The following is a 13,465-nucleotide window of genomic DNA, read 5'->3' as shown; positions in this document are numbered from 1 at the left end:
TATGTGTGCGATGTATGGTGCCTGTGGACGTCAGAAGAGGGTGTCAGAATCCCCTGGAACTGGAGTTACAGATAAATGACTGACTGCTGTACGGTGCTGGGAAACCCATGCGGGTCCTCTGCGGGAGCAGCAAGTTTTCTTAACTTTAGCCCCAGTCTTACATATCACTTAAAACAAAACGTCAGACACTGTATTGATAGGAGCTGTCACTTCATTACAGACAGGATGGTGGGTGCCAGGAGCAAGGGACCAATGGGGAGCTAGTGTCTCTAGGCCCACGCTCTTGTTGGAAGTGAGAAGGTTCTAGATCTAGACTGTATGGCTTCTGCACAAAGCTGTCTCCAGAACTAATTGACCTATCGCGGGTTTTTTTTTTAACTTGTTTGTTTATTAAAATAGGGTCTCACTAAGTAGCCCTGGCTGGGCTGGGTGGGAATTCATTCTGTAGACCAGGCTGACCTCAACCTCAGAGACCCACCCACCTGCTCCTGCCTCCAGAGTACTGATATCAAAGGTATTATACCGCCACACCCAGCCAGAACTTTACATCAGAAATAGTCGGCCCGGTGGAGTGAACATTTATTTATACACAGTAAGAACAATGCTGAGCTGGCTGCTAGAGAGACGGTTAAGAACTGCAGCTGCCTGTGGCCCTTCACTGAGCACCTGGAAGGAAAGCCCCACGGAAGGACTCGTCACTTACCGTCTGAAACACTGTCTGGGGCAGAAAGCTGGCCGCAACTGTGCTCATGTCTCCGTCGCCCCCCATCTTACAGAGGACGTAGCCGTAGAGGTTCGCAGCTTGGAGGGAAATGCCAGCAATCACGAGAGCCTGCATTGGGCAAAACAGGGAAGCCTGCTGAGGGTGCAGACTCAGGGAAGGGCTGGCAGGGCTACTCTGTCCCAGGCAAACACTCGTGGCACCAGCGTAAGCAACCAAGAGGCAGGGACCACCGTGGTTCAGGTGAAGGAGACAAGTTGGGAAGCGGAAGCTGCCCAAAGCCATGGAGCTGGTCCTGGGGGAGGCAGAACCACAGGAGGCTGTTTGCCATGACGGTGCTCCTGCTGCCATGCCCTGTGTTCTGTGTCCTCGTTGAAGGGACAGCTCTCCCAAAGAAAATGGGCACTGTCAGCCTTCCTACCCAAGAAAGGCTGGCGGCCAACAATAGGTACTGCACATTTTAATTAAAACTCCTTCCTGGAGGCTGAAGACAGAGCTTAGTGGGAGCATGGGAGCACGTGCCTTGCTTGCACAAGCTCAGGGCCCTTGGGTTCCCTCCCCAGCACTTCAGAAACAAAACACAATTTCACATCAGCATCATTTGTCCTTATCCACTAGGGAGTGAAACAATGTGCTATATACCCATGCCGTGGAATATTCTTTAACCCTACAAAGAAAGTGTAGTTTGGACGGGCCTGCACATGTGCTAAATGAAAGAAGCCACTTAGAAAAGAGCACATATTGTGGGCTTCCATTTATGTAACATCCTGTAAGTCTACCTAGGAAGGAGAGCGCCAGGAGCCAGGGGAATGGCACGAGGGCAATACCTACAGAGTACAGATTTTCTTTGTAGTGGTGAAAATAATTTTTAAATGGGCCGGAGAGTTCTCACAGAGGATGTGAGGTTGGCGCCCAACACTTCTGTCGGCAGCTGATAACTGCCTGTAGTTCCAGCTCCAGGGGAGCTCAGGCCCTCTGCCCCCTGAGGGCACATGTACTTACTGCACACATCACACACAGACACCCACATAGTTACAATAAGATCTGGGTTTTTAAGTCCTGAGATGGTGATATGGCTCCACGAAACTGACCGGGTCACAGAGTATAGTGGTGAATGGACTATGGGGCCGTCTCCATCAAATGAGTGACCACTTCCAGCCCCCGCTCTGTCAGAGAGCGTCTTACCAACCACTTGAGCTTCAGGGAGAACAAGGTACTGAAGAAGAACATGATCCAGATCACCGGGCAGATGATGAGACCCAGCCAGAAGATGCGTGCCTCTGCTTCAGTGGCAGCCATATGGTTTGCAGAGACCTGCTGGGGGACAGCCATCATAGCTTTTGTTCATTTATTTCTCTGCACAACATCCCTGGCTGTCCTGAAACTGGCTCTGTAGACCAGGCTGGCTTTGGACTCACAGAGATCCACCTGCCTCTGTCTCCCAAGTGCTGGGATTAAAAGCATGGCCGCCACCACCCAACTGGCACACACACAACTTGGGAACCTGTATAAACGTCACACGGCCTCTCCCCAGTCCTTGTTTGTCTTGTCTCAGAGCGTACCTTTCTGGCTTCAAATATCCAGTGGCTTTTCCCGTCCTCATCTATCTGGTTCCACCATCGAAGACCCACCATGAGTCTTCCAGTTACATTCTGAGGAAAGTGAGCAAAAGGGCTGTGAGCACACAAGGAACAAAATGGCTGATTGTTTCTGTACTGGTCTTCCTATGTAGCCCGGGGTAGCCTTGAACTCTCAAGCCTCTTGAGTGGTATTAGGTTCGTGCCAATGCACACAGCTAATGTTCACTGTGAACCCCACAGAATGCATTAAGAGGGGGTGTTGAGCTACTAGGATGACGGTGAGTGACAACGCTTCCCCACAACTGTATGGGGAGAGAATTGACTTCTGCAAGTCGTCCTCAGACCACAATTGCCTTATGTCACAGATGTGTATGCACACACAAAAGGAAAGGAGGTAAAGACGTGGAACTATAATTGTTTCTTGAGTGAACTTTCCAAGCTTCTCCTCTTTAAGTTTGTTTGTTTGTTCGTTTATTGTTTTGCTTTGTTGTATTTTTTTTGGGGGGGGGGATAGGGTCTCACTCAATTGGCCTAGAACTTGCTATGTAGACCAGGCTGGACTCAAACTCAGAGAGCCACCTGCCTCTGCCCACCTTCTCCCACCCTGAGTCTGAGTTTAAAGATGTGTGTTACCATGCCAGGCCCTATTTACTTTGAAAAGGGAGGTTCTAGCCAGGAATGCTGGTGCATCCCAGTCCTCAGGAGGCAAAGGCAGACAGATCTCTGTGAGTTGGGGTTCAACCAGGGTTATATACACTGCCTCAAAAACCAAAGACTGCTTCAAAATAAAACATACATTCACATTATATGTCTATATATGTGCATATATATCATGAAGATTGTACAAAGTCCAAAGCCATATGGGCTCATTGCTCCCATGATGCACTTGTGCACCTTTGACAACTGATCCTGGAGGCCACTTACTGAAGCACTTTTGCCCTCTAATTATAAGTGACATGGGCTCAGTAATCCTTAAAATTTAAACATTTTGTGTGGAGGGGAGTGGCCGTGTGCCATAGCACACTTGTGGAGGACAAAGGACAACTTGGGAGGATCAGTCGGCTCTCTCCTTACACTGAGTGGATTCCAAGGATCTTGCTCTGCTCCGGGCTTGACTACAGCACCCCTTACCCCCCATATTATCGGCCCCTCAGTGTTCTTTAATAGGTAGCAGCAATGTAAACCAAAGCACCCCTGTATCCCACATGCACAGAGGCTATCACCACCTGGGAGCCAAGGCTAAGTGTCCCTAGAGAGGGAACCTTACCTTCACAGACCAGAAGTCAAAGGACAGGAGGAGGAGCACAGTGACAAAGCAGCCCACAAAGCTCCTGCTGAACCAGTCACAGCACACGTAGGTGACAATGGCACTCACTCGGAAGAACAGGTGGAAGAAGGTAGCCAGGGGGTGCCTAGGGAGAACCCGGAATTCAGACCCAAGAACAGGGGGTGCCTAGGGAGAACCTGGAACTCAGACCCAAGAACAGGGGGTGCCTAGGGAGAACCCGGAATTCAGACCCAAGAACTGGTGTGCCTAGGGAGAACCTGGAACTCAGACCCAAGAACAGGGGGTGCCTAGGGAGAACCCGGAATTCAGACCCAAGAACTGGGGTGCCTAGGGAGAACCTGGAACTCAGACCCAAGAACAGGGGGTGCCTAGGGAGAACCCGGAATTCAGACCCAAGAACAGGGGGTGCCTAGGGAGAACCTGGAACTCAGACCCAAGAACAGGGGGTGCCTAGGGAGAACCCGGAATTCAGACCCAAGAACTGGTGTGCCTAGGGAGAACCTGGAACTCAGACCCAAGAACAGGGGGTGCCTAGGGAGAACCCGGAATTCAGACCCAAGAACTGGGGTGCCTAGGGAGAACCTGGAACTCAGGCCCAAGAACAGGGGGTGCCTAGGGAGAACCCGGAATTCAGACCCAAGAACTGGGGTGCCTAGGGAGAACCCGGAATTCAGACCCAAGAACAGGGGGTGCCTAGGGAGAACGCAGAATTCAGACCCAAGAACTGGGGTGCCTAGGGAGAACCCGGAATTCAGACCCAAGAACTAGGGTGCCTAGGGAGAACCTGGAACTCAGACCCAAGAACAGGGGGTGCCTAGAGAGAACCCTGGAATTCAGACCCAAGAACTGGGGTGCCCAGGGAGAACCTGGAACTCAGACCCAAGAACAGGGGGTGCCTAGGGAGAACCCGGAATTCAGACCCAAGAACAGGGGGTGCCTAGGGAGAACCTGGAACTCAGACCCAAGAACAGGGGGTGCCTAGGGAGAACCCGGAATTCAGACCCAAGAACTGGTGTGCCTAGGGAGAACCTGGAACTCAGACCCAAGAACAGGGGGTGCCTAGGGAGAACCCGGAATTCAGACCCAAGAACTGGGGTGCCTAGGGAGAACCTGGAACTCAGGCCCAAGAACAGGGGGTGCCTAGGGAGAACCCGGAATTCAGACCCAAGAACTGGGGTGCCTAGGGAGAACCCGGAATTCAGACCCAAGAACAGGGGGTGCCTAGGGAGAACGCAGAATTCAGACCCAAGAACTGGGGTGCCTAGGGAGAACCCGGAATTCAGACCCAAGAACTAGGGTGCCTAGGGAGAACCTGGAACTCAGACCCAAGAACAGGGGGTGCCTAGAGAGAACCCTGGAATTCAGACCCAAGAACTGGGGTGCCCAGGGAGAACCTGGAACTCAGACCCAAGAACAGGGGGTGCCTAGGGAGAACCCGGAATTCAGACCCAAGAACTGGGGTGCCTAGGGAGAACCTGGAACTCAGACCCAAGAACAGGGGGTGCCTAGGGAGAACCCAGAATTCAGACCCAAGAACTGGGGTGCCTAGGGAGAACCCGGAATTCAGACCCAAGAACTGGGGTGCCTAGGGAGAACCCTGGAACTCAGACCCAAGAACAGGGGGTGCCTAGGGAGAACCTGGAATTCAGACCCAAGAACTGGGGTGCCTAGGGAGAACCCGGAATTCAGACCCAAGAACTGGGGTGCCTAGGGAGAACCTGGAACTCAGACCCAAGAACTGGGGTGCCTAGAGAGAACCCAGAATTCAGACCCAAGAACAGAGGGTGCCTAGGGAGAACCCTGGAACTCAGACCCAAGAACAGGGGGTGCCTAGAGAGAACCCTGGAACTCAGACCCAAGAACTGGGGTTCCTAGGGAGAACCCGGAATTCAGACCCAAGAACTGGAGTGCCCAGGGAGAACCTGGAACTCAGACCCAAGAACTGGGGTGCCTAGGGAGAACCTGGAACTCAGACCCAAGAACTGGGGTGCCTAGAGAGAACCCAGAATTCAGACCCAAGAACAGGGGGTGCCTAGGGAGAACCTGGAACTCAGACCCAAGAACAGGGGGTGCCTAGGGAGAACCTGGAACTCAGACCCAAGAACTGGGGTGCCTAGAGAGAACCCAGAATTCAGACCCAAGAACAGAGGGTGCCTAGGGAGAACCCTGGAACTCAGATTTAAGAACAAGGTCAGTGAACTCACTTGGACATCAGCAGTGGGGCATTCTTCCCTGGGTGGTTCATCTCAAAGCTCAGTACTGTGCACACACATTAGCACTACTCAAAGTGACAGTTGCATGTACCCCAGGCTGGCCTCAAGCGTAATGTGTAGCCAGTGATGGCTTCGGAACATGTGCTTTTCCTCCCTCCAGATGTTAGATTGCAGGTATACACTACTCCATCTGGACTGTGTGGCACTGGGGATCAAACTCAGAGCACCCTGCACCTGACCCAGCCCCCAAAACATGTTACGACATTTGTCGTTTTCTCCCTCGAAGTACCCAGGACTTTCCCCTAATCTGACTCCAAGTATCATTTGCCCTCTTTGAAACGAGGTCACTTCTGAAGTGAAGTGAGACCAGGGTTTCTAGCCTCCCTCCCTCCCCCCAGTGGTGACAGCAGTCAGTTCCCTAAAGGTAAAGTTTGGGTCATTCCATAAGCACAGATGCAGCTCACAGGGTTGAGCTCTCGGCTCACAGGCAAGGCGTACGACTCGCTCCTGGAGAGTGGAACTAGTGATGGCGCCAATGGAAAAAGCACCTCCGAGCCATCTAGAACAGACAGTAATGGCCGCAGGGGACACATGGATGGCAGTGGCAAGGACCCGGCTTCTTGGAGGTTAAGAGCACTTGCGGGGGTTGGGGATTTAGCTCAGTGGTAGAGCGCTTGCCTAGCAAGCACAAGGCCCTGGGTTCGGTCCCCAGCTCCGAAAAAAAGAAAAAAAAAAAAAAAAGCACTTGCGTTCCTCCAAAGGCCCAGAACCTATGTCTCATGTTCACACCACCTCTAGCTACAGCTACCAGACTCTAATACCTTTTTCTGGCCTCTATGTGTGCATTCGTGCAAGTGCACTCTGTCTCTGTCTCTCCCACTCACACACCCACTGTCTCTGTCTCTGTCTCTCTCTCTTCCATTCACACACCCACCACACCAAAAATGTATTTTTTGAAAATGGTAGGTAGAAGGGGGCGATGAAAAAGGCTACAGGGATCTGCAGGGAGGCCTGCTCACCCTAGGAATGCAGACGGAGCCGACAGAAGGTGCTTGTAAAATCGAGTCCTCCCTTGCTCACAGTGGGATGGGCCATGAGGTCCCAGATCAGAACTGCATCACCTATGCCTCGTGTTCTGCAAGGAGGAGAGGCTGTTGCTTAGGAACAGGAATTTGCCGGAACGCTGTCCTCCGCTCTTCAGGGGAGGGCTTATTCTGTTCCCAGGAAGTGTCCTCACCATTTCGTGTTAGACATGATCACGTGCCACTTCAAAACTTCCTAGAGTATTCCAGATACCTGTGGGCTCTCACGCTCTTCCACCTTGAACCTTGTGAGTGATTTTTTTTTTCAGCTACCTGTAGCAACACAGCTTCACACAGGTAATACTAGAGATAAACTCACCCTTGGCAGCTCTTCCAGGGCAAGGTCACATCCAAGACATTTTAAATAGAGCTGGAAAGATGTCTCCGTGGAGAACTTCCCATGCAAGCTTAAGTGCTGGGATTTAGATCCCTAGATGGCCACAGAACGGGTGGGTGTGGTGGCACATGCACATGCACAGACCTGCACACATTTCCCCACACAAGTGAATACAGCACACAGATACGCTCATACTCGTGCAAAAAAAAAAAAAAAGTTGTTGGAGATTTAGCTCAGCAGTAGAGCACTTGCCTAGCAAGTGCAAGGCCCTGGGTTCGGTCCCCAGCTCCAAAAAAAAAAAAAAAAAAAAAAGTTTTAGTAGTCCCTGAAAATAATTCCTGAAACTTAATATATTTGTTGTGTTAAATGCTGTGATTGAGTCTAATAAGATAATTAGGAAGGGGCAGTAGGAATGACTCAGTAGTTAGAGCTCAAGCTGCTCTTCCAGAGGACCTAGCTTTGATTCCCAGCGCCTCCACGGCAGCTCATAAAACAGTGCCCCCTCTGGTTCCTTCAGGTATGTATGTATTCTACTCTGTAGTATCAGCCCTTTCCTTCCACCATGGGTTCTGGGCTTAAGACTCAGGCTTATGCTTTGACCTCTTGCCCACCCTGCTTCTTTAATTGTTAGCAGAAGGTGTCATGATGATGACAATGATGACGATGATTCAAGCAGAGCCTGATACTGATTAAACTGTCTCAAGTCCAGTTTCCTGCAGGCTGCTCTCTCCACTTCTCCAGTCCCTCACGCAGTCGACATCTAAGAGTCGGCCCAGCCTGTCATTGCCAGGTTAACACGTAGGTGGCTTGAGACTAACTTCTAACATTTGCTGGCTGTGGCACAAGCCCTGCACGTATGTAAGTTGCTCTGGGCAGCAGGCTTCTGGCTCTGTCCCTTGAGAGGCAAATGACAGGATGACTTTTGGCTGTTTGGGGGTGAGCCTTCCGGGTACTAATTCTCTTTGTAGCTCTGTTGTCTTTCTGACGCTGTACAACCCAAGGCCTCAGGCTTGGGCAGGGGAGATGTTCACTGAGAAACAGTACTTGCAGTGCAAGGGTTAAAGCCCTGAGTTCTATTCCCTAGAATCCAAGTAGGACACATAGCAGGAATGTCTGGGGTCCAGTCATTCTTATGGAGAAAGGGGAGGCAGACGCACAGGAAGCCCAAAAAGCTCTTGGCCCCGCTTAGATGAGCTGGTATAGAGGGGAAATAACGTAGACTCTCAAAATAGGAGGGGCGCTGAGCACCAGCACCCAAGGGTGCTCTGTGACCGCACACACTCTGTCTGATGCAGGAGCACTCATTCACACAGGAGTGAGAGCACTGGGAGGGCCTTGTTCTTCCTCTGTGTAAAACAGGTACAGCATGCCTTCCCAGGATCCTGAAGACATGGCATGGTGGCAGTGTATGTGGCATTCTGGAACACACACTGCCCTGTCATTGGGAACAGCTGTTACCTCAGGCCAGTGTCACTCGAACCCGTCCCACTACCAAGGTGCCACAGTGAAATTCCTCTCTGACCACAGCTTTCTCTGTGTCGTGCTATGTGTATGGGAGGGTGGATTTTGAGGGAATCTTCCAGGACTCCTAACTCCCTCCACCTGAGGGGTCCCTCCTTAGGCTCCACAGACAGTATTTCCTTCTCAAGATCCAACCCTCCTCCTTGAAGACCTCAGTGAGGAAAGGGACAAACCCCTGTGAGGGTTTGTTCAGTTCCTTTATTCATAAGCCATTTTTACAAGCCTTGGAGTGAATACCCATCCTCCCGGAGTGGGGGCACGTCCATGCAGTGTGTGTAGGCCTCACTGGAGGGCCTACCCTGTGCCTCCTAAAGGAAGGCACAGGCAGTATGGTACAGCAGACAGTAGGATGTCAGTCACACCAAAGAAATGTACTGTTCCAGGAGACAGGAGGCGTTTGAGTGGAGTCAGCTGTGTGAGGTGGCTCTGTCCACTGATCACAGAATGGCAATGCTCTAAAAGACAAAACTACAGAGATGGAAAAAAAGGCCACTCTGCCAGGGGCTCTGAGAGGTGAGGAAGGGACACAGGACATGGGAGACTTTGGGTCATCGAAGCTATTCTTTGCAATACTCTAATGGAGGGTACAAGTCACCACAGATTTAACAGAGCTCGCAGAATGTGTGACTGGAAGAGAGAAAGAAGCCCTTTGGAAAGGCTGGCCTTTGGTTAGTAAGGTATTGTAAGGTTCAGCAGCTGTAACAAGTGTACCAGAGTTGGGGGATGGGAATCGGGGTGGGGGGAACAGTGGGAACTGCAGCTTCTGCTCCTTTTTTCTGAGACAGTGTCGCAGATCCCAGTCTGGCTTCCATCCATTATGTAGCCAAGGATAACCTTGAGCTTCTGACCCTCCTGTCTCCACATCCTGCATTTTAAGATTGCTGGGACCCACCCTTATTCCCGGTTTATGGTGGGCTGGGGATCAAACCCAGGGCTTTGCACATGCTTGGCAAGTACTGGACCAACTGGGCCACACACACAGCCCTCTTGGGTTTCCTGTAAACCTAAAGTCAGTCTAGAGAATAGGGGCACGGGTTATATGAGAAGGGGGATGGTCATGAGCTGGAAGTTGCCAGTAAACAGGGCTGAGCAGTGGCCTGAACGCTGCCCCCAGAACAGCCACAAAGGTGGCCTGTGCAGAAGGCAGCCGGACCATTGTCAGCTTGGCACACGAGCCCCTTCTCACTGCTCTCACAGCAGCTCTGACCAGAGGTAAGGCCACCACCCTACATGCAGCAGGAATCAGATATGTGTCTCTAAAAACTGTCCTTTAGCTGTCGAGGTTGCTCAGGGGAAGGCGCTTGCTGCCAAGCCTGACAAACCTGAGCTCCATCCCTTAAACCTACACGGTAGAACCGCAGTGAACCAACTCTTGCAAGTTGTTTTTACACCTGCACACGTGTGCATCCTCCCTTGTACATCTAAAGGATGAAAGGGAGGGAGGGGGAGAGAGGGAGGAGGAGAGGGGAGGGAAGGAGGGAGGGGGAGAGAGGGAGGGGGAGAGGGGAGAGAGGGAGGGGGGAAGGAGGGAGGGAGGAGGAGAAGGGGAAGGGGGAGGGGAAAAGGGAAGGGAGGGAGGGGAGGGGGAGGGAAGGAGGGTGACGGGGGGAGGGAGGGCTCATCTTCATTTGCTTACTTTCAAAACTGTACTCAGGATTTATGCATGTGCGTGTGTTTGTGTGTATGTGTGTGCATGCGCACACTCGTGTGTGCACCAAAGGTCAATGTTAAGTTCCTTCTTCAATCACTCGCTACCTCTTTTTTTACTACTTTTAAAAATATTAAGGGGTTGGGGATTTAGCTCAGTGGTAGAGTGCTTGCCTAGCAAGCACAAGGCCCTGGGTTCGGTCCCCAGCTCCGAAAAAAAAGAAAAAAAAAAGAGAGAGAGAGAGAAAAATATTTATTTATTTATAGACAAGTTCTTACTCTATAGCCTGGCCTGGAATTGATGAAACCTCTGCCTCCTGAGCGCTGGGACTCAGGCGTTTGCCACCAGGCTCAGCCTCTCCCTTACTTTGGTGACAAGGTCCACCTGTCTCTGTGCCTCAGCACTGGAGGTCCAGGCGTGGGCCGTCATGCCTGTCTTTTCCAAGGGAGCTGGGGATCAGAGCTCAGTAACTCATGCTCACACCACAGTCATTTTATCCGCTGAGCCATCTCCTCGCTCTAGTAAATCCTCTTCCCTAAGAGGCCGCCCTGAGCACAGCTCCTCTCTTTCTTGTCTTTTAGTTGGCGTGTGGGGACAGGTGGACCCACTCAGCTGCCTGAGACTGCTGGGTCCCATTATCTTCCTTTTTTGGTCACCTTCCTACTAATAGTAGCCTTTGAGAAGATGGCAGGAATCTGTCTCAATCAGCCCAGAAGCCAGGGCTGAGGACAAGATTGGCCAGACACATTGGCAAGGACCTCAGAAAGCAGCCACACCCGCTGCTTTCTGTCCTTCTGTGTAAATTTGATCAAACAGTAGAACAAGGAAGACCGTAGGAACCCGGTCTGGATTATGCACAGAGACACCAGTGTCTTCCAGGATAGTCCAACTCATAGGGTGGTATCCTGGTGCCTTCGTGGCCCATCTGCGGGAAAAAGAAAAAAAAAAAAAAAACCACACACACTTAAAAATCCCCGACTGGGTAGTTGGTCATTGCAGCTGGATGCCAGAGGAAAAGTCCAGAACACAAGTCCTTTTTTCTGGGTTTACCAGTTCCTCTTTAAAAGGGGAGGGGGTTGGATGGGGTTGTGATATCGCTGCATGGCACAAATGTCAGCCACCCAAAGATACTGAAACAGTAACAGTCAGAGTCCAGATGCTCAAGTTTGCCCTGGAAAAGATACTCTGTGTGTGTGTGGTGTGTGTATGTGTGTATATATATCTATGTGTGTGTGTGTGTATGTGTGTGGTGTGTGTGTGTATATATGTGTGTGTGTGTATGTATGTGGTGTGTGTGTGTAGATGGATGTGTGTGTGTATGTGTATGTATATGTGTGTATGTGTATGTAGATGGATGTGTGAGTTTATGTGTGTGTGTGTGTGGTGTGTGTGTGTGTGGTGTGTGTGTATGTGTATGTATGTATGTGTATGTATGTGTGTGTGGTCTGTGTGTGTGGTGTGTGTGTGTATATGTGTATGTATGTATGTGTATGTGTGTGTGTGGTGTGTGTGTGATGTGTGTGTGTGGTGTGTGTGGTATGTGTGTGTGTGTGGTGTGTGTGTGTGTGGTGTGTGTGGTGTGTGTGTGTGGTGTGTGTGTGGTGTGTGTGGTGTGTGTGTGTGTGGTGTGTGTGGTGTGTGTGTGTGTGGTGTGTGTGTGTGTGTGGTGTGTGTGTGTGTGTGGGTGGTGTGTGTGGTGTGTGTGTGTGTGGTGTGTGTGTGTGTGGTGTGTGTGGTATGTGTGTGTGTATGGTGTGTGTGTGATGTGTGTGGTGTGTGTGGTGTGTGTGTGTGGTGTGTGTGGTGTGTGTGTGTGGTGTGTGTGTGGTGTGTGTGTGTGTGTGTGTGGTGTGTGTGGTGTGTGTGTGTGGTGTGTGTGTGGTGTGTGTGTGTGGTGTGTGTGTGGTGTGTGTGTATATGTGTATGTATGTATGTGTATGTGTGTGTGTGGTGTGTGTGTGATGTGTGTGTGTGTGGTGTGTGTGGTATGTGTGTGTGTGGTGTGTGTGGTGTGTGTGTGTGGTGTGTGTGTGGTGTGTGTGGTATGTGTGTGTGTGTGGTGTGTGTGTGTGGTGTGTGTGTGGTGTGTGTGTGTGTGTGGTGTGTGTGTGTGTGGTGTGTGTGGTATGTGTGTGTGTGTGGTGTGTGTGTGTGTGTGGTGTGTGTGGTATGTGTGTGTGTGTGGTGTGTGTGTGATGTGTGTGTGTGTGGTGTGTGTGTGTGGTGTGTGTGTGTGGTGTGTGTGGTGTGTGTGTGTGGTGTGTGTGTGATGTGTGTGTGTGTGGTGTGTGTGGTGTGTGTGTGTGTGGTGTGTGTGTGTGGTGTGTGTGGTGTGTGTGTGTGGTGTGTGTGTGGTGTGTGTGTGTGTGGTGTGTGTGTGTGTGGTGTGTGTGGTGTGTGTGTGTGTGGTGTGTGTGTGTGTGTGGTGTGTGTGGTATGTGTGTGTGTGTGTGTGTGGTGTGTGTGTGTGTGGTGTGTGTGGTATGTGTGTGTGTGTGGTGTGTGTGTGATGTGTGTGTGTGTGGTGTGTGTGGTATGTGTGTGTGTGGTGTGTGTGTGTGTGGTGTGTGTGGTGTGTGTGTGTGGTGTGTGTGTGGTGTGTGTGGTGTGTGTGTGTGTGGTGTGTGTGTGTGTGGTGTGTGTGGTGTGTGTGGTGTGTGTGTGGTGTGTGTGTGGTGTGTGTGGTGTGTGTGTGTGGTGTGTGTGTGTGTGTGGTGTGTGGTGTGTGTGTGTGTGTGTGTGTGTGTGTGTTCAGAGACAAAGAACAACCTCAGCTGTCATTCTCCAGAAGCCATGCACCTTATTTTTGTGAGACAAGGTCTCTCTCTGGAACCTGGGCTCACCCAGAAAGCTGGCTGGACAGCCAGTGAGCCTCCAGGACCCATCTCTCTCCTGAGTGCTGGGTTTATATGAGAGCGCCATAGACGTGTGCACCACCGTGCCCAGGTTTTTCAATGGGCTCTGGGGACTGAACTTAGTTGTTAGGCAACTTGCAAGCCAATCACATTGTAGATGGGGTCTCTCTCTGGTCTTGAGCTCTCCACCTGCTCACTCCTTCTGGCCTCCTGGGAGCCC

The 13,465-nt window shown here is 51.3% G+C and overlaps 1 protein-coding gene across 18 annotated transcripts in view; it reads right to left on the bottom strand.

Moving 5' to 3' along the window:
- Tvp23a (trans-golgi network vesicle protein 23 homolog A) overlaps positions 1 to 13,465 on the bottom strand; it is a 39,471-nt gene that overhangs the window by 4,196 nt on the left and 21,810 nt on the right. For 7 of the 18 annotated variants that reach the window (NM_001108263.3, NM_001393687.2, XM_087572739.1 and 4 more), the window contains 4 exons: positions 3,569 to 3,713; positions 2,284 to 2,373; positions 1,907 to 2,035; positions 704 to 832 (listed from right to left, as the gene is read on the bottom strand). In NM_001108263.3, the coding sequence (NP_001101733.1) occupies positions 704 to 832; positions 1,907 to 2,035; positions 2,284 to 2,373; positions 3,569 to 3,713 (493 nt within the window). Of the gene's footprint in view, positions 1 to 703; positions 833 to 1,906; positions 2,039 to 2,283; positions 2,374 to 3,568; positions 3,714 to 13,465 lie in introns of all 18 variants that reach the window. The other 11 variants (XM_087572745.1, XM_087572741.1, XM_087572744.1 and 8 more) reach the window with 3 other exon arrangements.

This window comes from Rattus norvegicus, chromosome 10 (assembly GCF_021556685.1).
Source record: "Rattus norvegicus strain SHRSP/BbbUtx chromosome 10, alternate assembly SHRSP_T2T, whole genome shotgun sequence".
Lineage (NCBI taxonomy): Eukaryota > Metazoa > Chordata > Mammalia > Rodentia > Muridae > Rattus > Rattus norvegicus.
This window is presented reverse-complemented; position numbering and strand designations above follow the sequence as displayed.